This window comes from Lepidochelys olivacea, assembly GCF_965140295.1.
Source record: "Lepidochelys olivacea isolate rLepOli2 genome assembly, chromosome: 27".
Taxonomy (NCBI): domain Eukaryota; kingdom Metazoa; phylum Chordata; order Testudines; family Cheloniidae; genus Lepidochelys; species Lepidochelys olivacea.
Genome location: NC_140437.1, coordinates 16,535,041 through 16,555,002, shown reverse-complemented (window position 1 = coordinate 16,555,002; position 19,962 = coordinate 16,535,041). Strand labels below are relative to the sequence as shown.

The 19,962-nt window shown below is 56.3% G+C and overlaps 2 protein-coding genes across 2 annotated transcripts in view; both read right to left on the bottom strand.

Moving 5' to 3' along the window:
- The window catches only part of RARA (retinoic acid receptor alpha), a 64,274-nt gene extending 62,403 nt beyond the window's left edge, over positions 1–1,871 (bottom strand). Inside the window, exon 1 of the mRNA XM_084615885.1 lies at positions 1,748–1,871. The gene's annotated coding sequence lies outside the window, so the exon portion shown is untranslated. The remainder of the gene's footprint in view (positions 1–1,747) is intronic.
- A 4,917-nt stretch (positions 1,872–6,788) lies between these two features.
- Positions 6,789–18,419, bottom strand: CDC6 (cell division cycle 6). Its single transcript, XM_084616066.1, has 12 exons — positions 18,347–18,419; positions 17,432–17,628; positions 14,917–15,174; positions 14,632–14,831; positions 13,005–13,180; positions 12,477–12,583; positions 11,957–12,096; positions 11,669–11,769; positions 10,201–10,265; positions 9,055–9,269; positions 8,543–8,683; positions 6,789–8,022 (listed from the first exon to the last, which is right to left on the bottom strand). Exons 2-12 carry the CDS (start codon positions 17,610–17,612, stop codon positions 7,933–7,935), a joined length of 1,674 nt encoding a protein of 557 aa, XP_084472192.1. The 5' UTR covers positions 17,613–17,628; positions 18,347–18,419; the 3' UTR covers positions 6,789–7,932.
- Between the last annotated feature and the right edge of the window lie 1,543 nt (positions 18,420–19,962).

Sequence of the window (19,962 nt, the reverse complement as noted above, 5' to 3'; positions counted from 1 at the left end):
GTTTACAGGACACAACTGGAGTCAGGACTCCTGGGTTCTGTTCCCAGCCCAGCCACTGACTGGCTGTGCAACCTGAGGCACGTCCATGCCATTTTGTGCTTCGGTTTCCCCATCCACAGCACAGAGACAATGCCCCCCCACCCTTTGCAAAGCCCAGGTTTGGGACACATGCACAATGGCAGAGGGCTCCCTGGCCCGGCACCCGCAGCACACTGGGGCCCTGGCAGGGGAGAGTCCTGGAACCTGGGGGGCACTGCCTGGCGCGGGTCTGGCCTTGCAACTGGTTGTGCCACCAGGCCCGGTTCCTCCCCCTCGTCAGGCCCACAGGAAGGCTGGGGTGTAGCGAGGATGCCTGCCCCATTTCTCTGCCCCCCAGCCCTGGGTACAACAGCCGCGCAACCAGAAAACAGCCAGTTAGCCTCCCTTCACTGGCCAGATGTCCGGCTGCTCTAACCACCGCCAGAGCCCAGGGGCCTGACTCCCAGCCACTGGGAACTCAAGAGTCTGTGCCGGGGACCCCAAAAACCAGCCTAGTCCGTGTCTAACCAGAACCCTTCAACTTGTCCCGTCGTCAGACCTGCGCGTGCGTCGCCTTAGGCAGGATCGGGGCCATCCTGGCTTTCAGTCTGAGAGCAGCAAACACAGCCCTTGGCACACAGATATTTGCAGTTTTGTTCCAGGCTTTAATCTCTTCTGTTGCTCAAAAAGCCCCCAACATCCTGCTTTGGCTTTTGGAATGAATCGGAAAAAGTGGAGATTTTGCCCCTGCCCCTAATTCAGAATTACCCAGCTCCCATTTCAAGCCTTCCAGGTTCTGCTGGAAATCTCTCTCTCGGCCAACCCTGAAATGCAGCCACCTCTGGGGTGGAGCTGGCAGCAGGCTTTTAGCAACGGCACAACAGAGAAGCCGGAGCCGAAGCCCGGCACCGGCGAAACTTTGCTCCAAGTCTCCCAGGCGCTCGGCTCAGCCGAGAGCAGAAAGCGGAGTTGTACAGACAGGGCCATTTATGTTGCATTGGGGAGTGGGGGGGGGACACACACAGATCCAGCTGGCAGACAACAGCTGTAACGAACATCACGTGGCTTCAGGGCTCTGCCCCTGCCTTTCATGTCTCGTTTCCACCTCGCCCCCCCGGGCCCTGCAGCCCCCGTGCCCGGCTGGCAGCCGGCAAACAGAGCCCTGGCCCCGGGACTCTGGAGAGCAAGACAGGGCTGGAGACGGGACTGCCTAGCCCCAGCCCTGGACGTGGGGAAAGTTCACATCAGCTCCTCCTCCGGCTTGGCACCGAGAGCCCAGCCCTGCCCGTGCAGACGGCGGGTCCAGCCCCCCCGCCCCAGGGCCCTGCCCCTGTGGGAGCCAGCCCAGGCTCCGCGCTGGATTTCCTGCCAGCCCAGGCCGGCGGCTCGCCCCAGCCTTTCCCACTTCTCCTTCCCCGCAGCAGCAGTTTGCAGCTCCCTGCGCTCGGGGGCTGCCGGAGAGTTTGCAAAGCTCGGGGGTGCGGGGGGCGGCAGTTTGCAGAGACAAGCTCGCCCCGCCCACCCCCACCCGGGACAAAGTGCAGCCGCCGGGGTGGGGCGGACACGAGCAAAGGCACGAAAGGGAAGGAGCCCCCCCCCACCCCCCACAACTTTCTGGGGGCTCAGGGGCCCTGCAGCAGCTGCCCCGCGGACGGGCTGGGGGCGCCCCGGGGCAGAGGCGCTACAGAGCGGGAAGCTCACCTTTGAGGGGGCGGCGGGGCTCGCTTACCTGGCGGGGGTCAGGGGGCCGCTCGGGGGAAGCCCTCCTGGAAGCCAGCAGCCAGGATTCCCCTGCTGCTGGGGGAGTGAGTGTTTGCACCGTCTGCGGCGGCAACAGGAACTCGACTGCCCCGGGTCCTAGCGCCTGGCCGGCTCCGCGCCAGGGTGGCCCATCTGGGGCCTTGGCGGCTCATTGCCAGGCGGGCTGCGGGGAGCAGTCTAAGGGCCCCCCAAATCCCCAGCAATAAGGGGGCTAAGCTCAACCCGGGGGGGGGCGCCTCAGATGCGATGCTACCCCCACTATAGACCGGGGGAAGGAGGCCAAGGAGATAATCAGAGGGGAGATATGCACAGGCCCACGTAGACATGGGGAGACGGAGGCCTTTGGAGGGAGGCTTTCAGGCTCAGGAGAGTGTTAAAAAGCCAACCCACCCCTCTTCCTTCCCCTCCTGTTTCCATCCCATTCCTGCCTCTTCTCTACCCCCCCAGGCCCCAGGGAACTGGGCCATCTCCCCAGGGTCCAGGCAGCTTCCCACGCTGGCAGCAAGGATGTTTTTATTGGCTTCCAGCGGATTAAATAAATATGTGAAAGGAAACAATCTGCAGGGAGTTTCCCTACAACACTTCTGCTCGGAGCCATCACCTAGCCACCCCATGTGGGACTCTCTGCTGCAAGGCGCTGGGGTGGAAGTGGTAGGGTTTTGAGGGAGGGGCTTCCCCGAGCCTGTCACAGAGTCCCTGGACGATGCTCTGGAACTGCTCCCCATGAAGCCAGGCAGGACTCTGGGGAAGTCTCCTCTCTGGGAGCAGCCTGTCTGCAGGACACACAGCTCACCCGGCTTCCACCTTCCTGAGTCTGACCTCGGAGCATTCAGCCTCCTCTGCCCCTCCGTGCGCTTCCCACAGCGAGTCCGCCCAGGTGGGGTCCTGGGGAAGCCAGAGGGTCCTGCCCCCCAACGCCGTAGTCAGACGTGACTCTCAGCCAGCCAGTAAAACAGAGGTTTATTAGACAACAGGAACATGGTCTAACACAGAGTTTGTAGGTGCAGAGAACAGGACCCCTCAGCTGGGTCCATTCTGGGGGGCAGTGAGCCCGACAACCACATCTGCACTTGACTCCTGGTCCCCAGCCAGCCCCAAACTGCCTCCCCCTCCAGCCCATCCTCCTCCGGGATTTGTCCCTTTCCAGGCCAGGAGGTCACCTGGTTCCTTTGTTCTCCAACCCTTTAGCTCTCACCTTGCAGCAGGAAAGGGCTCAGGCCATCAGTTGCCAGGAAACAGGGTGTTGGCCATTCTCTGTGTCCAGACCCCTGCACGCACCTGCCCTCTAGGGCTCTGCAACAATCATACACCCTTATCCCCCCACCTAGATACTTAAGAATTGCATAGGGGAAACTGAGGCACCCCCAGAATATTCAGAGGAAACATTAAGAACAGTCCTGCTTCATCACACAGCCCCACAGCTTGCCCATCACCTGCTCTGCCCTTGACCTCACCCGCACCGCATGTCACCACCGCTGTCATCCTCAAGCACCCAGGCTGCTGCCAGGAGTCAAACGCACCTGCTCCGTTCCTGAAGCGACTGTAAAACCAAAAGGTTCATAAGGATCCCCTTGTAACGGCAGGGCTCCCTCTGGGGCACCCATCCCAGGCTGGGGGCGCAGCCCTGCTGTAAACAAAGGCATCTTTGGGGGACCAGGGAGCTAGGGGGTGCGGAGGGGTAAGAGCAGAGATGAGAACAATCCACACTCTCTCGCTCCTTTCTTTGCCCAAAGTGCTCTGCAGATCCTGTAAACTGCTCCAGGAGGCTGGATCCTGGTGCCCATGCCCCAGCCATGCAGAGGTCCAACCACGCAGATAGATCAGGACCTACCTACACACAGGAATTACTGTGCCTGCTGCTGATCTGCAATCTCCTCTGGGGTGGAACAGCACCAGTGTTCGACCATCACACAGGTATGACTCTAGGGAAGGGGCGTTGGATTCAGGGAGGCAGAGTGTAATGACCCACGGTGGACCGTGCTCCAGACCTTGGCAGTACCACCCTGACTCCTGGGGATCTCCAATGACCACATGTAGCAGGACAGGTTCAACCTGTTAATGAGCATTGTTAAAAGGGTTCCATCCATTGCCAAAGGGCAGCAGGGAAAACAGGCTCTACCGGCTGCCTGCGAGGGGCTTGGGTTCAAGTCTCACAGGCAGATGGCACTAATGCAGTACAGCCGCTCTGCTGCCTGGCCAGAAGGGGGCACCCCTCTGCACTCAGAGGCACTGCAGTCATGCTGGGGCGCCTGACCCCACCCCCCAGGCATGTAAGAAATACAGACTACACCTCCCAGCGTCATTGCCAAGCAGTGCAGGGGGGCGGTACTGGGCCTAATAGGCAGGGATGGGAGGGGTGGAAGAGGGCCTAGAGGAGACGGTTGGGCCCCCTCATTAGAAATTGCTGATGAGGCTGTTGCAGGCTGTGTGGGAAATGGTTGAGAGATCAAAGCAGTCTAGCGTGATTCAGAACCCAATTAGTGCCTTTAAAATAAAAAGGGAGCCCTATTGCCAGGGCACAGTCAGCTGTTGTATGAAGCTAGGCTGAGGGCCCTGCATATGCACCACTGACTGCGGGAGCCCGGCCTTCATCCCACAGCCATCAATTGTTGAGAAAAGGGGCCACCAGGTCTGTACTCCAGGCCAAGGCGGGGAGGGAGGGGGTGTTGGGACCATGCCCAGCCATGGTGCCAAACTATCTGCTCTTCTTAGACACCCCAGAGCTTCCCTCCTATGCCAGAGCCGCTCAGCACGGCCCTGCCCAGAGCCTCCCAGCAGCAGCCCCTCCTCCATTAGCAAGCAGCAGTACAGGGCCTATGCCACATAGCTGAACAATTCAAATCCGACTGGCAGAGGGCAGCTGCACGCTAGCCCCATCAGGACAATTGGTTCAAACGGACGAGCCTGTTTTACGCACAGGCCGAGCTTGGAGGCATGACTAAGAGGCAAGCCTGAAAGGGGTCTGTACCCTAGGTCACTTCAGCCCCCTCCTCTGCACCTTGCCAGCCCCCGCTGCTTCCAGGACAAACATGGTCTCCCCCGCACCTCCACATCCCTTTCCCCTCAGAGTAGCTTCAAGCCCACTAGCCAACAGCCCAGCAAGGTGACATGCAGCCAGGCTGTTGGAAATTAGTGCCACTTCATCCCATTGCTTGCCAGCTCTGCTCCAGCTCTGTGCCAGTTACTTGGGGCCAGCCCCTAAGGCACGCCAGGCCTCTAACCTTCACTGGGGGAAAGAACGAAAGAAACAGCTGCATTTTTCTCTAGTGTAGGTGTGGTGCCTCGGTCACAGAGGCACCTGCCTCTCCTCTTGACATCAGCTGCCAGGTGCAGACCTGCTCTGGAAGTGCTCGGCTCAAGCCCTGTCTCTGATTAATAGCAGCAAAGTCCTCACTCAAGGGGATTAAAGCCTGCACTTAGAAAGGGCCAGGTCTCGGTGGGCTTTAATTTCTACGCAGAGGATTTCTTTCAGGCGCCATCCCCTCCATGAGCACAGCACAGCCCCACTCCGCTGCTGCATGGACACCACACCCTCTTTGCAGCCTGGAGAGTGAGTGATCAGCAGCAGTAAGGAGCTGTTGCCTTTTCTGACAGCAGTCCTCATTCTCAAGGCCCTGCAGGTGCCATTAGCACTAGGGAAGACCAAGCTGGAGTCTTTTCTACCCTGGATAGCAACCAGCCACGACAGGAGAGGAACCAAAGGGATTCGCAGATCCCACTGGGAGGCTGCAGCAGGGGTGGTTAAAAATAAATCAGCTTTCAGCTTGCCAGCACAGCAAGCTGGTGCTGGGAGCTGCAGAGGGTAAGAAGGAAACAGCAGCCCACAAGGCTGTATCTGTTGTGGTGGCTCTGGCTGACCCGTATCTTGCTGCCAGCATCTTTGCAAATTTGCGAACAGTTTGGACCATCTGGCACTGGACCCAGTACAGACAGTAGCTGCAGGAACAACTGTCTCTCTCAAGGTCTCCACAGCCAATAAAATGCCATTTAAATCAAGGCTCCCATCTGTTCTCAATCCTGCTCCGAGCCTGCTTCTTATTAGACCACAGCTCATCTTCACCAGCAGCCCTTTAACTTTGCCCACTGGCATTTTCCACACTGGGGGACTGTTAGAGGGGCACAGATCCTAGAAAAGGTAGAAGCTATCCACACACCCCTTCCCCTTAAGCGTTGATAGCAGGAACAGGGGGGCTCCAGCATTCACTGTACAGCCAGTCAGCCTACTTCAGGCCACCTCCCCTTTCTTTATTCACCTGCTATGAGAATGGCAAAGGCTAATGGACTAGACTGGGTGAACAGCACCACAGAAACTCCTTGTAGCGCAGGGCCTAGATGGGTTCCAGTAGCCAGGAACCTGGGTTGCTTGGGGACCATACATCCCACTCCATTTAAAACAGTGGGCATCAGAGAGTTCCCACTGATTACACCACATGCTGCACTGGCCATGCGTGGTGGCAGCTTACCCCTCCCTGCAATGTGTGTGGAGAATCGGAGCACCCCATGGGATAGCAGAGGGGCTCCAGACAAGTTAGCATCAGTCTCACATCCCCACTGAACCCCTTTTGAGGACGGCACCAGAAGGGGGAGGAATAGCTGGCCTATCAAGCAAGCTACGATTTTGTCAAAGCCTGTATTATTTTTAACATAAGCTGCAGAAAATGTAATTGTGTCTTCTCAGCACTGGAGGATAGTTTCAATGTGTCTGTCGAGCTGGTCAGAGAGTGCCACACATCAGTGAGAGTGGAGGCTTTTTTATGTTTCCCAACCTGTAAATACAGCTGGGCCTGTCTCTCAGTGGAGTTGTGTCCTTGCACCTGCCTTTCAAAACACATCTGCTACAGGAGTGAGTCCACCCAAGGGCAGCTCTAACCTGGGAGATGTGGGGGACAGAGAGGTTAGGGAGGGACATAACACATGCCAAATGTTCACTGCATTGGCACACATTTGTCTGGTCTATGCTCTCACAAGAGGCTCATTACAAACAGATGACACTGTGTGCAGACAATAAGTCATTTTCAACCCAGAAAGGCTACTTTTTAATTTAAAAATAGATAGGAGAAGGGGTTGCCCAGAATCCCCACGCTGTTTGGCCTCACACACGCAATACAGCTTCCTCAAACTTTACAAACTTGTTCCAGGCGACAGAAGCACCGGTCATTGTACTACAAGAATGCCCCCTGCTGGAGAAACCTTGCTCCAAGGGCGAATACATCACAATGTCTGAAGTGGGTCACTTCTTCGGGACAAGGGGTTGGGGGAGGGATGGAAGAGGAAAGAGTAGATCAAATTAAAAACCAACGGTGAGATTAGGAACCTCCGATGTGCAGAGCAGGATGCAGGCTGGGTGGGGTCATAGGACAGATGTTCTGTTCTACTGCGCAGGAAAGGGGAGAAGAAACCAGGTCTTTTGGAAGAGGCCTAACGTGACTCTTCATAATGCCACAAAGAAGTAGGAATAAATGTATCCACAGCTTGAACAGTAAGATACACACAGCCCTCAGGGCTTCATACTAAGCCCTGATCGAGCCCCAGAGACATTCAGCCTCACTAAGAGCGACATCTGCTACGCGGAAATAACCAGACTTCAAAGGAGCCTGGGTTGGGAGCGCAGCGCCTGCCATCTCATTTCCTCCTGCAGCCTCTCGCACTGCTAATGGTTTCGTTTCTCCAAACAGACTCTTGCTGCCTGAGCACCATCTCTTTGATCTCCAGCTGTTCAAAAAGGGCAACATGATGGTGTACATGCAGGTTGTGGGGAAGGATGTCAGGATGGCCAGCAAACATCCTGGATCCAAGAGGGAGATGAAGCCCTGCAAGAGGCTGAGGGTAGGGCCTTCAGCCATTCCCAAACAGTTCAAAATCCACCACAAGGAGGGTCAGTTTGGCTTTGTCTCCGACACAGGGCATTATCCACCTCAGCCGGCAGCATGTTTAAAAACAAGTATACAGTTAAAAACAAACGAGGCAGCTTTATAACAAGATGCCGTGAGATGAAGGCAGATCAAATTCATCCTTTTAAACGCTCCACTGCCATGGCTCAGCATGACCTTCAGCAAAGGTTGTTACCGCGGACAACGGAGCCCATGCAGTTATTTGTATAAGATATGGAGAGAGCCACATCCCTTTGAAAAAGAGGCATCAAGGTAGATGAGTCTAGAGCCGCCCCCCTGCCAAGATGTTTCCAACCAAGACGCCGTCCTTGAGGGCATGTTCCACATCCCTCTCCTCTATCTTCAGGGAAACCTGGAGGAGAGACAAGGCTCCTTACTACACAGACCTGCCCAGCATCCGTGGTAGCCAATGAGCACGGCCCAGGCTACTCAAACCCTCACCCGATGTTACAGAGTCCATAGAAGCAGCAGCATCAACAGGAACTGCCCCCGTGCAGCTGACCAACAATAGCCTGCTATCCTGCCACTCCCGCACTGGCCCACCTAGCCCACCACCAGAGCAAAGCACTAGTGCCTTCCGTCTGTAGCCCGCCTCCGAGAACGGTCGGTGTCAGATCCTCCAGGAGTTAAAATGTCCCCACGACAGAGCTTACTGGTCTGGGAACCTAACTAAGGTCAGGGCAGCCCTCCGCTGCTGTACATGCCCCCTTCAGGGTTCTCCTCGACCCTGCTGGCTCCCCAGCTAACCCTGCATTTTCCAGTGCTCTCCTCCGCTCGCCCTCCAGGCCTGTGTGTCACAGCCACGCCCCTTCTGCAGCGGCTCCCTTTGGAGCCTGTCCATGGGGAAAAAGCAGCATGGTTTGTAGGGGTACCTTTGTGAGCCTGGCTTCCTTGGCTTTCTTCAGTGCCAGGATGCCCCTGGATTCCAAGAGGGTGGCGAGGGAGAGGCATTCGGAGTGGGCTACAGCTGCCATCTGCTGCTGCCGGCAGACTCTGCTGTAGGCTTCATGTAGCTGCAAGAGGAGGGAGGGAGCAGACATTACCCACAGCCACTGAATGCAGGTGAGGGAGATGCACAGGTGCCAGCAAGCCTCAGCACCCTCCCCGGGCTGACCATCTCCAGGTGTGTGGCTAGACCTAATTCCCCCTCCAGAATGTGTCAACATCACTCTGAGCACCTGCCGGGGAGTTGCTAGAGAGCAAACAAGACTGGCCCACATCATATGCCCAGTGGGGCTCACGACTGGACCAGTGAGGTGGAAGAGACTGTCCTTCCCAGGGATTTGCAACCCCCAACCTACTGCCGTTGGACTAGGGCACGAGGCAAAGAGCTCAGCTTCTGCTGCAGGATCGTCTAGCCGTACAACCCAATGGTCTGACTCACCTTCCCCAGTGTCACCTCCTTGGCTTTCAGCTGCCTGGCTAGGAGCAGCAGGGAGCAGACCAGGATCTTCTGCTGCAGGGGGAAGGAGTCACTGGCCCTATCATTTCCCAGGGCCATCCTGTCACCATACACATCTGAGATCACCTGGGATATGTGTGGGAGCCCAACTCTCCTAGGAACTGGGGAAACCGAGGCAGATGTAGTGGGCGATTTACCTGTAGGCCAGACAATGCTGAGTCAGAGGAGTTGTGGTTTGATCAATATAGAAGCAATACAAGACTAAGGACAGGAAATAGGTCAGGGCAGAACACACAGTGTATTGGCTACTGCTAAAGGCAACTCAGTCAAGTCCGAGTTGTCAGACGCCATGGGTTTGAGTGGGATGTAACTATCCCTTCCTCCCCCATCGCATTGGGAACCCAAATCCTGCAGCCCTGGGCCAGTGCGTGGGAACCAGGAAGTGAAACTGATCCATCTAGTTTCGCTGTTAGGACATGGCAGGGCAAAATGCCAGCGGCATAAAATGGTGCAAAGAAAAGCGGATTTTTAAAGCAAACTTCATCTTATTATAGTCTGAAGCACCAGGAGTAGTGGGAGAGAGACTCATATTCTATATATATGGTCACAAAATTGATGAGGACCCAAGAGTGGGGGATGTTTTAGCCACCCCTAAGAGCAGCACATCCTGCATATGGCAGCCAAAAATCCAAGGGGAAGGGCTGAAGTCCTTTGGAACACGGGCTGAGACACGGCTGTGCTAATACCCCCCCACGCACAGCCCCTATGTACAGCTTGCACTTGGAAAGGTTCCACGGCTCCTATCCCAAGCTCTCCCGCCCACTCTATCGCCCCCTTTTGGGAGCTGCTATTTCACACCTACACTTAAGTGCTTTCATTCTAGTTAAAGCCAGCCCCAGAGACAAGAGCAGGTGTGACCTTCACATCCAGGGCTTTTGCTTCCAGAGAGCTGGAAGGAAAGCTCCTTGCGTGCCAGGCGTTTGTTCAATCTCTTGGGGAGTTCCATTCCAGTAATGCGCAAAACACGCCATTGGCGAGGAAGGCTACAATTAAGGTCGAGGAGACTGACAGAAAAATAAAAGCCAAGAGTGCAGAGCTTCCTGACTCAGGCTGGCGGCAACTACTTACAGCCAGGCAGTGGTTTGAGGACAGTCTGGCTTCTCACGTCCAACTCCACAATCTCAATGGCTCGCCTAGGACACAGATTTACGCAAGCTACTTTAGACTGAGCCTTTGGGGCTTGTCAAAACCTAACGCCCCAGACCTGCCAGCAGCACCCTTGCCCCTCTGCACTGAATCAGAGCAGCTTGGAACATGAAGGGTTTGCATGGACTCAGGTAAATCCCCATGGCATGCCCCACACCTGGACCCCCCTGACTGCCCCACTAAAGAATGGTCCCCTAACAACAACGGGGCATCCATTCGTCTCCAAGCAGGGATGCTCACTGCTAGCTGCAGCCTGGGTCATGCCGCTATGGGACTGCTGCACCCCCTCCTTCAGCTGTGATCACTTTTTAGGCACCAACTCACCCCACCCCACTCCCAGAAGGCTGGACCCAATCTCCCAAGAATTTCCGGGCAGGCAGTATCACAGCCAGTAAGTAATAAGCCCTGCACCCAGGGAGAGAAGCTAAACCAGCATGAATACAGAAGTTGTGGGATACAAACAGCAGCACACAGCCCATTAACAGGAGCTCATTTTCATCTCTAAACATGGCCCTAATGAGACAAAATCCTCTAGTTGCTGCAGGGTCACTGATGGATGGAGGCTGGGAGAGGAGGCGCCCAGGAAATCATTTGATTTTAAGAAGTGGACCACAAAAGGAAGCAAGAGAACCACTGCATGCCTGGCAAGATGATGCGGCATTTGGGTGGCCAGCATAGCAGGGGAAGGTTCAGATCTGGGTGGGGGGAGCAACCTGACTTCTACAGCATTCTAGTGTAAGTTTTTCCTAGTCCCTCCCAGCCCAAATTCTGGGCCCAAACTGGTGGCCAATGTCCCTCCAATACAGCTGTTTTCCTATTGGGACAGCCCTGCTTCTCCCACACTCCCAGCTCAGGATGGCACCTGTCCTTGTGCCAGTGCGGAAGCCCCAAGCAACAGGATAGTCCAGAATGTACCCTTTGGCACAGGCTTAACTGGCACCCCTTTCTGGAAGTGATGTGCCCCAGCAAAGGAAGTGTCCCCAGTGCGGTAGAGAAGTCCCACCTACAATGAAACTGGAGGAGGAAAACAGCCCCAGAAAGAAAGAACGAGGAGAGAAAAAAATTCTGAAAGAAAAACTGGTTCAGCTTCATAAAGAAACCTGCTTGAGAGCTGCTAATGGGGCCTTCTGCAATACAAATGTAATTAACCAATCTCTAGTCACAGCAGGGAGGGCTGGCAGCAGCCCGTTGTCTCACCCTCCATAGGTAATGGACTGCGAACGTCTCAGACATTAACATGGTCAGGAGGCAGCATGCCTGGAGTGATGCAAGCCCTCCTTTCAATGCCAGGGAAGCAGCGGCATAATGGAGCCTTAAGTCACATTCGCTCAAAGGACACTGGGTAAGGAGCCTGCCTTCAGAGGCAGCAGGGCAAGGCGGCGGCATTTACCTGCATACATCCAGTGCCTTGCGAGCATCTCCCGAAACGGCAGAGACTTTCCGGGCACAGAACTGGACAGCAGTGCTGTCCAGGACCTGATCACCAGACACCTGCCAAGAAAACGGGGCACAGGGCAGTTATGGAGAGGTCTCCACTGCAGAAGCCTCAGGTGGTCCAATACAGCACCAGAAAGCTGCTCGTTTGGTTCCAGATCTCTGTGTATAACGGCTCAGGAGTCTAAGCTTGTTCCCCAGAGAAGGGGATGAGCCCATGTGGACTTGGTCCCTGGGTTCTTACCTGTCTCAGCCGTTCCTGCAGGATTGAGGCAATCTGCTCCTTTGTGTAAGGTGGGAAGTTTAGTAGCTGGGGTTTGCACTTGGGCCGGGCCTGTAGCCTGGCCAGGATCCGGTCCGTGAGGTCCAGGGCATTGGCCACTCCTGTGAAGCACATTGAGGCTATTGAGAATGGCAGCCTAGGCTAACAGGGAGTGGGGAGATCTTCCAAAGCCCAGGGTTAGAATATCATGTGCAAGGCCCTGCATCGATCATGCATCCTGGGGCTGGGCAAGGGCAGTTTTTAAACACACCTATCAGGTGATAGGTTTGCTACTATAACTAGGCTGATTTCTGTTGCCAGAAACCAGCTTCATAATCTTCCCCAGCTTTCTCCAAGAGGAAAAATGTCAGGGCACCTCCTGCAGGAGGGTGGATACGTGCCATCCCCTCAGGGCACTCCGACACAAAGCTTCTGCAGCCACAGGGCATTTCAATGGCAGCACCAGGCCAAAGCATTGTCACAGCACAACTGACACACTTACCGATGAGGACAAGCCTGGAGCCAATGAGCCAGGGCCACTCGAACACTGTGTAGAGCACGTCCTGTCCTTTGCTGTCCAGCTGGTCCATCTCATCCAGCACCAGCACGCTATGCAAAGGCAGGAAAGAAAGCCCAGCTCAGCACCGAGGCTTTACCCTGGGGGCATGGAGACTAACCAGCCCCTGCTGAGGCATGGCGGGGCACTCCCCTTCTGTGCTGGGGCATGGCAGAGGCAGGGTGCAATCCTTCCCTGACACAGCCTGTACTTAGTAACAAAATAAGGGCCTGGTTATCCCAAGATGCCAAGCACCCACATCTCCTCCTGACTTCCACTGCAGCTGGCAATGCTCTGCACCTCTGGAAAATCAAGCCCTCAGCCCCTGGGTGCAGAGAGGCACCGATCAGCTCCCTCTTCTGGCAGTTAACCAGCTGCAATGACTAGGGGAATCTTGGCTGGGAACACAGCTATCACACAGGCCCAGCCTCTGGCTCACAACACTTCAGGAGAGTTTCGGAACAGGGTACTCACATCATGGGCGTCCCCTCTGCTGTCAGCTGCTTCTCCAGCTTCCTCACCAAGTCTCTCCCAGCTACCTTGGATGCCCCCTGCTGGCCCATCTGCTCAGCTATGGCTGGGAACACAGCCTGGGAGCTGCTGAGGGACATGCAGTTCAGGACAATGGTTTTGCTGCCCGGGAGTTCATTCTGCCACAGGGAGAAAAGGGAGAGTTAGAGAGCCAGTGAGCCACAGCTCAGATCCCATCCCACTCACCCTCCTGCGCCAGGCAAAGCTCAGGCGAGCCAAGCAGACCAGCGCACCGGAGCACAGGACAACGCAGCTCAGCTGACCCAGGCTTTGACAGTCTGTCCAGAGCGGAGACTGGCTAGCAGCCAGCTCCCTTTCCCAGTGCACCAGTCCCACAGCATCATCACAGCAAATTCATGCCTCCCAACCTCACTTTCAAGGTGTTGTATTTGTCTCTCTTTCTCTCCCCATTATGTCCCTCGGCCTCAGGCCTGGTCTACACCTAAAACTCAGGCTGTGTGCACACTAGAACTTCAGTCGGTATAAGTTATGTTGCTCAGGGATGTGAATAAGCCACCCCCCCTGAGCAATGCAAGTCACACTGACCTAAGCGCTGTTGTGGACAGGGTTACGTTGATGGAAGAACCTCTTCTGCCAACAGAGCTACCACCGCTCACGAGGACGGGGGTAATTAAGTTGACAGGAGAACTCTCTCCTGTCGGCTTAGAGCGTCTGCATTAGCAGTGCAGCAGCCGTGCTGCTTTAAGCTCTGTAGCATAGCCATCGCCTTAGATCAAGCTGGCTACATCACTCAGGGGGATGAAAAATTCATCCACAAGAGATGTAATTAAGCCGAGCAAAGCTCCCGTGTAGACAGTGCTAGGGCAGGGGAAGAATTCTTCCCTCAACCCAGCTACCGCTTCTCAAAGACATGGATTAACTAAAGCAATGGACGAAGCCCTTCCATCTCTGTAGGAAGAGTCTACTCTACAGTGGTGCACCTGAAGCGTATCTAGTGCACACTTACTCCTTTCTCCTACTCCGATTCTCATGGCATCTTCCCCTCTTCTTGAGGAAATGCCCTCAACTATCTCCTCCTCAAACCCCACTCTGCACATGCTCTATCTCGTTATTCCCCCTCCACATGCACTGCATTTAACTGCCTGAACCAGACTAAGCACCACACGACAGGGACCAGGGTTCGTAGATTACTCTGCACGTACATGGAGCTACGACATGCCCAAACTGCAGTAATAAGAGGTGCTAATGCTGACTGGGGATGGCAGATTAAACCAAACATGAAACATTAAGGCCAAAGTGTTTGAGCTGTGGTGAGCCAGAAGAGCAGCCTTAAGGAGGGGCCGGAGAACCAAAGTCACCCCATTGTTTGCTCCCTTCCCTGTATGCTCCGAACCACTTGTGTGATTTGCCTCACGCTTCCCAGGAAAATCCATCCCACATAAGATCACCCAAGAAAGATTTCATGGGGATCAGATTTTGTTTGTCAAAGGTAGGGGGTACACTGGGTTTATAGCAAGTAGGCATGTTCCTGCTGTAGCTACAGAAGAGACACTGACATCCATAACAGAGCATTTGAGACAGGTGTCTGAACCTCCAAGCACAGCCATACCTGGAAGTCTTGCAGGATTCTGCTCAGACAGGCAGTTTTTCCAGTGCCAGGAGCACCAGAGATGTAAAGACTGCCAGGTTTCTCCCCACAGACATGCTCTTTCAGGAACCGCCTGATAGCATCAGTCTCCTTCTCCCTGGCAAGAAGCCGGTCAGGGACAGCCGTGTGCAGAACACTCTTCGCCTGCTGATAACAAGTGCCTATGCCAGATAAAGAAACACATCAGAGAAGGTTGCGGAGCTGCCCTGGGGCTTGTTCTCTACCAGACATTGCATCAACACCTACTTTCCTGCTTGAACAGCTGGTTGCACACAGGTTCCTTGTTGAGACGAGAGCGCTCCGAGCTTCTTGGGGTCTCCTGCCGCTTGTGGAGCGGGGATGGCACCAAGTTTTTCCTCTTGCCAGGAGACTCAGTCGTTGGCTGCTCGCTGAAGAACAAGCATCGCCCCTTGTGAGAGGCAGATAGGAGCTCATTCTCCTTCTTGCTCTGTTTTGTTGGGGAGCACGGCAGTGATTGAGGGATGTTGCACAGGTTGTCATCACCTACAGGAGAGAAGCGTCAAGTTCAATAGGTAGCAGGGGCCAATGGAGAGGTAAATGGCTGGAGGAAGGTCTGGCATCTGGATGCCGTGACAAGGGACCAACTTACATTGCAGGATTAAGGCACGCTCTGAAAGACAGGCTAGGATGTCAACCCCTTGAGAAATTTAGAATGGCACCCAGCGGTGGTAACTACAATTAATGGGCCAAGGGGAAAATTTAGCCCCGATAATAGCAAAAGGTCCGTGAGACAGACTTATCCAGCTGTGGGCCAGCCTCCCAGGGGAGCAGTTTCATCTGTTGCTTGGGATCCTTCATATTAGGCTGGGTTAAGACAATAAAACAATCCTGCATTGGCCTCAGGGAGGGGGAAACTTCCCTTAGTCTACAGGGCCCAGGAAAAGCCTGCTGGGTCTAACACAGGTGTTAACTTTCACTGCAATCCCTGGGCAGCGGTTTCCATTTAGGACCACGTCTCACTTCTGACCTCAGCAGAGGCTGGCACAGATTAAAAGTGTAACAGCATTTATGCAGTGACTAAGCTTTCGGTCACCCTGGCTTATTTGTTCAGTGTCTTGTCATTTTCATCATCACTTAGTGGAAAAACTTGCTGCCCTTTAGAAACAGCACTATTCCTGCCTCGTTTCCTTCCTTCCCCATCTTCCTCTCCCCCTTCTCTGATCTCTTTGCCCTGCAGCAACTCCTAGGTACCACTAGGGTTGCCAACTTTCTACTTGCACAAAACCAAAAACGCTTGCCGCACCGCCCCCCCACTCCCATCTGCTCATTTTCACCATGCTGGCTCAGGAGGTTGGGGTTCAAGAGGGGGTGAGGGCTCCGAATGGGGTGAGGGATTTGGGGTTCAGGAGGGGGCTCCGACATGGGGCTGAGGGGTTCAGAGTGCAGAAGGGGGCTCCGGGCTGAGTGGGTTGGGATGCGGGAGGGGGTGAGGCCTCTGACTGGAGGTGCAGTGAGGGATGAGGGGTTTGGTGTGCAGAAGGGGGCTCTGAGGTGGCACCGAGGGGTTTGGAGTATGGGAGGGGGCTCCGGGCTGAGGCAGGGAGTTGGGGTATGGGAGGGGGTACAGGTTCTGAGGGGGCTGCAGGTTCCAGGGTGAAGCCAGAAATGAGGGGTTCAGGGTGCACAAGGAGGCTCCGAGCTGGGTCAGGGGATTGGGGTGAAGGAGGGGGTCAGGGTGCAGGCTCCAAGCAGCGCTTACCTCAAGCAGCTCCCAGAAGCAGCGGCATGTTCCCACTCTGGTTCCTAGGCGGAGGGGCAGCCAGGGGGCTCTGGCCAATGGGAGCTGCAGAGCTGGTGCTTGGGACAGGGGCAGCATATGGAGCCCCCTGGCTGTCCCTACACATAGGATCAGGAGGGGGGGACATGCTGCTGCTTCCGGTAGCCACAGGGAGCCTGCCTTGTCCTGCTGCGTTGTCGACCAGACTTTTAATGCTAACCGGAGCTGCCAGGGTCCTTTTCTGACCAGGCGTTCTGGTCGAAAACCGGACACCTGGCAACCCTAGATCCCACCTCCACATCCCTGGGCTCCGTTTCCACTCCCCTATTCCACCCACTAAAATAATCTAGGACCCTAAGAGTGAATATTTCAGTGATGAGTGGAGTGGGGAATGGACACCGCTGGTCTAGGCTGTCTTGAGACCTGAGTCAGTACTGCCTTAGTTACACACAGTTCATAACTGACACGCTCTTTGGTATTTGGGGTGGGGGGTTGGAAATAAAAGTTTTACCGATATAATTGTGTCAGTTAGGAGCGTGATATTTTACTGACATGGTTATACAGGTCTAAGCTCCTGTGTGGCTGAAGTTGCATCAGTGTAGAAGTGCCTTATATATGCAGCCACATGAGGAGGCTTGCATCACTCTAACTATACTGACATACTTAAAGGGGCAAAATTTTCTAGCGTTGACAAGCCCTTGGATTCTGGAGATGCAAAAGAACTGGACTTGGCCCATGGGCTGAGTGTTTGCCACCCCTCCCCCAGGATGACCAACCAGGTAGTTATTTGCTACCCAAGAAACAAGGCCCAGTTCTCAGGCATTTAGCAATCACAGTGTCTCCTTTTTCCAGGTGGAAAGGAAAAGAAAGCCTGCTGTCTGTGGGGCGTAGGGGACAGCCTGATAACGCCTGTGGGAACGGTGAGCTCCAAGCGTGGGGCTGGGAGCCAGGAACCCTGAACTCATTAAGGTTCTGGCCCTGCAAGAGGTGGGGGGCAGGGTAAGTCCCCTGGCAGTACCTCACCTAGGCGTTTGCGGGGGCTCAGCGGCAGGACCGTCTCCCCGGGTGAGAGAGGCAGGAGAGTCACCCTGGTGGGGTTCGATGTGGCATCTCTGTAAGCCCCAGCGCGTGCGACAGGCGTCCTGGGCTGTTTCCTCCGGGGGAAGTCAATAGCAGCCTGGGTCTGGGACCTGGTGCTGGGCATGGCTGCCACACGATACCTGGGAGGCAGGGGAACCACTGGCCTCAGACTCATCCCCTCCCCATAAGGGGCACCGGCCCCCCACACAACGCTGGGCGGGGAAGGGGGGAGGCTCAGCAGCTAGATGGGAAACCCCCGACCCTCCCGGGCAGCTGGAAGAGCTGCCCCCGGCTACCCCCTTCACAGGAGCAGGCTGGAGCCAGGGGACTCAGCCAAGAACACACTCGCCAGGAATACTCCCCCCGCCCCCACAACCAGGCACCACGCCCCCCTGCCACCCCCCTTTCTCACCTCAGCCCCCCCGCCCCCAGCCACCCCCCTTTCTCACCTCAGCCCCCCACCCAGACACCCCGCCCCCCCTTTCTCACCTCAGCCCCCCACCCAGACACCCCGCCCCCCCTTTCTCACCTCAGCCCCCCACCCAGCCACCACGCCCCCCCTTTCTCACTTCAGCCCCCCACCCAGCCACCACGCCCCCCCTTTCTCACCTCAGCCCCCCCAAAGCAGACACCACGCCCCACCACCACCCCCCTTTCTCACCTCAGCCCCCCCAGCCCCCAGCCACCCCCCTTTCTCCTCAGCCCCCCACCCAGCCACCACGCCCCCCCTTTCTCACCTCAGCCCCCCCAACCAGACACCACGACCCCCCCCCCCGCTTTCTCACCTCAGCCCCCCCCAAACCGGGCCCCAACCCAGCCCCTCGGGCCCCCCCAGACCCGGCCCCGCGCCTCTCTCACCCGGCTCCGGCCGCTCGGCGCCAAACACCTCAGCGTTCTCCCTCTCACTTCGCGCCACCGGCCCGAACCAGCCCCGCCCACGCGCCCCATAGGCTCCTCTGCCCGGCGCCTCCGCCAATCGCGCGCCTTCGCGCCAAGCCGAGCCGCCCGGCAGCCAATCAGCGCCCAGGGAGCCGCCGCGACCCCTCCCCCTTCCCTCCCGGAAACCGAGGCCCCCGCGGAGGACTACGGCTCCCAGCAGCCTATGCGGCAGAGCTGAGGCCGCATCGCGTGCTCACGGGGCGCAGTGCATGCCGGGAGATGGAGTCCCCGGGGAAAGACACGTGCTGGGCCTGACGGACAGCCCGCGCGGGACAGGAGCTGGCGGCTGCGATACGCCCTGGAGCGGGGGGGCCCAGGGACAGCCCGGCCCGGAGCGGCGCCAGGCAGGAGCGGACTCAGCCACGGCCTCGGGCCAGCAGCTCCAGGGGCCCCTGCTGTTGGGGAGGGAGGCAGACGCTCCCTGTCCCCCGCCCCAGCCACGTGCGGGGGGGGGGTTTGCAAACGCCCGGGGCTGGACGCTGGGGCTGAGGGCCAGAGAGGGAAAATGCAGGCTTGGGAGCAGCAGGAGGGGGGCGTAGGGAGCCCTGTGTTTGGGGAGCAAGTGGGGGGCTGAGCCACAGAGAGACTCGTCAGAGCACCGGGGGTGGAGGGTTTTTAGAACATAGGAACTGCCCCGACGGGGTCAGAGCCAAGGCCCATCTCGCCCAGCGTCCTCGCTGCTGCCAGTGGCCAATGCCAGGTGCCCCAGAGGGAATGAACAGACAGGTTATCAGGCCGTGATCCATCCCCTGTTGCCCATTCCTAGCTTCTGGCACACAGAGGCTAGGGCCACTATTCCTGCCCTTCCGGGCTAATAGCTATTGATGGACCTATCCTCCATGAACTTATCTAGTTCTTTTTTGAACCCTGTTATGGTCATGGTCTTGGCCTTGTCCATATCCTCTGGCAAGGAGTTCCACAGGTTGACTGTGGGTTGTGCGAAGACCTGCTGCCTATTTTCCCAGTGTGAGATGAATCACAGCTCTAACAGCCACCCAGGAGCAGGATTACTTCCTGCAGCAAGGCTCGGCCCTTGGTGAGCCCCGCCAAGGAACACAGCAGGTTAGCCCCAGCCTGTTAGAAGGGCGGTATCTGTAACTCCTGGATCAGTTCCGGCAGGTGAGTTAGCAGGATAGGAAGGCACAGGCAGGTCTCAAGCTTTGGAAGATCTGACCATCCAACCGCCACTGGAAAGGGTAGTGCTCTCTTCTTCTTCAGGGACCAGAGCCAGACCATACCATTAGCAATACACACATATCCATCTCCTTCAACGAAAAGCAAAGGCATGAGCACGTAGCCCCAACAAAGTGAGAAAACATTTGCACTCACTGCTGAGGAAAAAGGACAGTCCCTACAATTAACTATATCACTAATTAATTAGTAACAGGACAGGGAGGCAGAAGGCTGCTTAAGGAAACTCCACGGGTGGTGCAGATCCAGCCCCGACTGCTATGGCATGATAGTTATGGTGATCAAGTATCCATAGCCTACCTCAGCAGGCATAACGGCAGCAGAGAAGCCAGTGACTGAAGCCT

Bases quoted from the DNA above. Each gene is read 5' to 3' on its own strand.
- CDC6 (XM_084616066.1), bottom strand. From the start codon at position 17,612: ATGCCCAGCACCAGGTCCCAGACCCAGGCTGCTATTGACTTCCCCCGG. The intron at 12,097-12,476 runs GTAAGTGTGTCA...TGTGCTTCACAG, and splicing joins CTCCAGGCTTGTCCTCATCG to GAGTGGCCAATGCCCTGGAC. The intron at 11,770-11,956 runs GTAAGAACCCAG...TTTTCTTGGCAG, and splicing joins TGCAGGAACGGCTGAGACAG to GTGTCTGGTGATCAGGTCCT.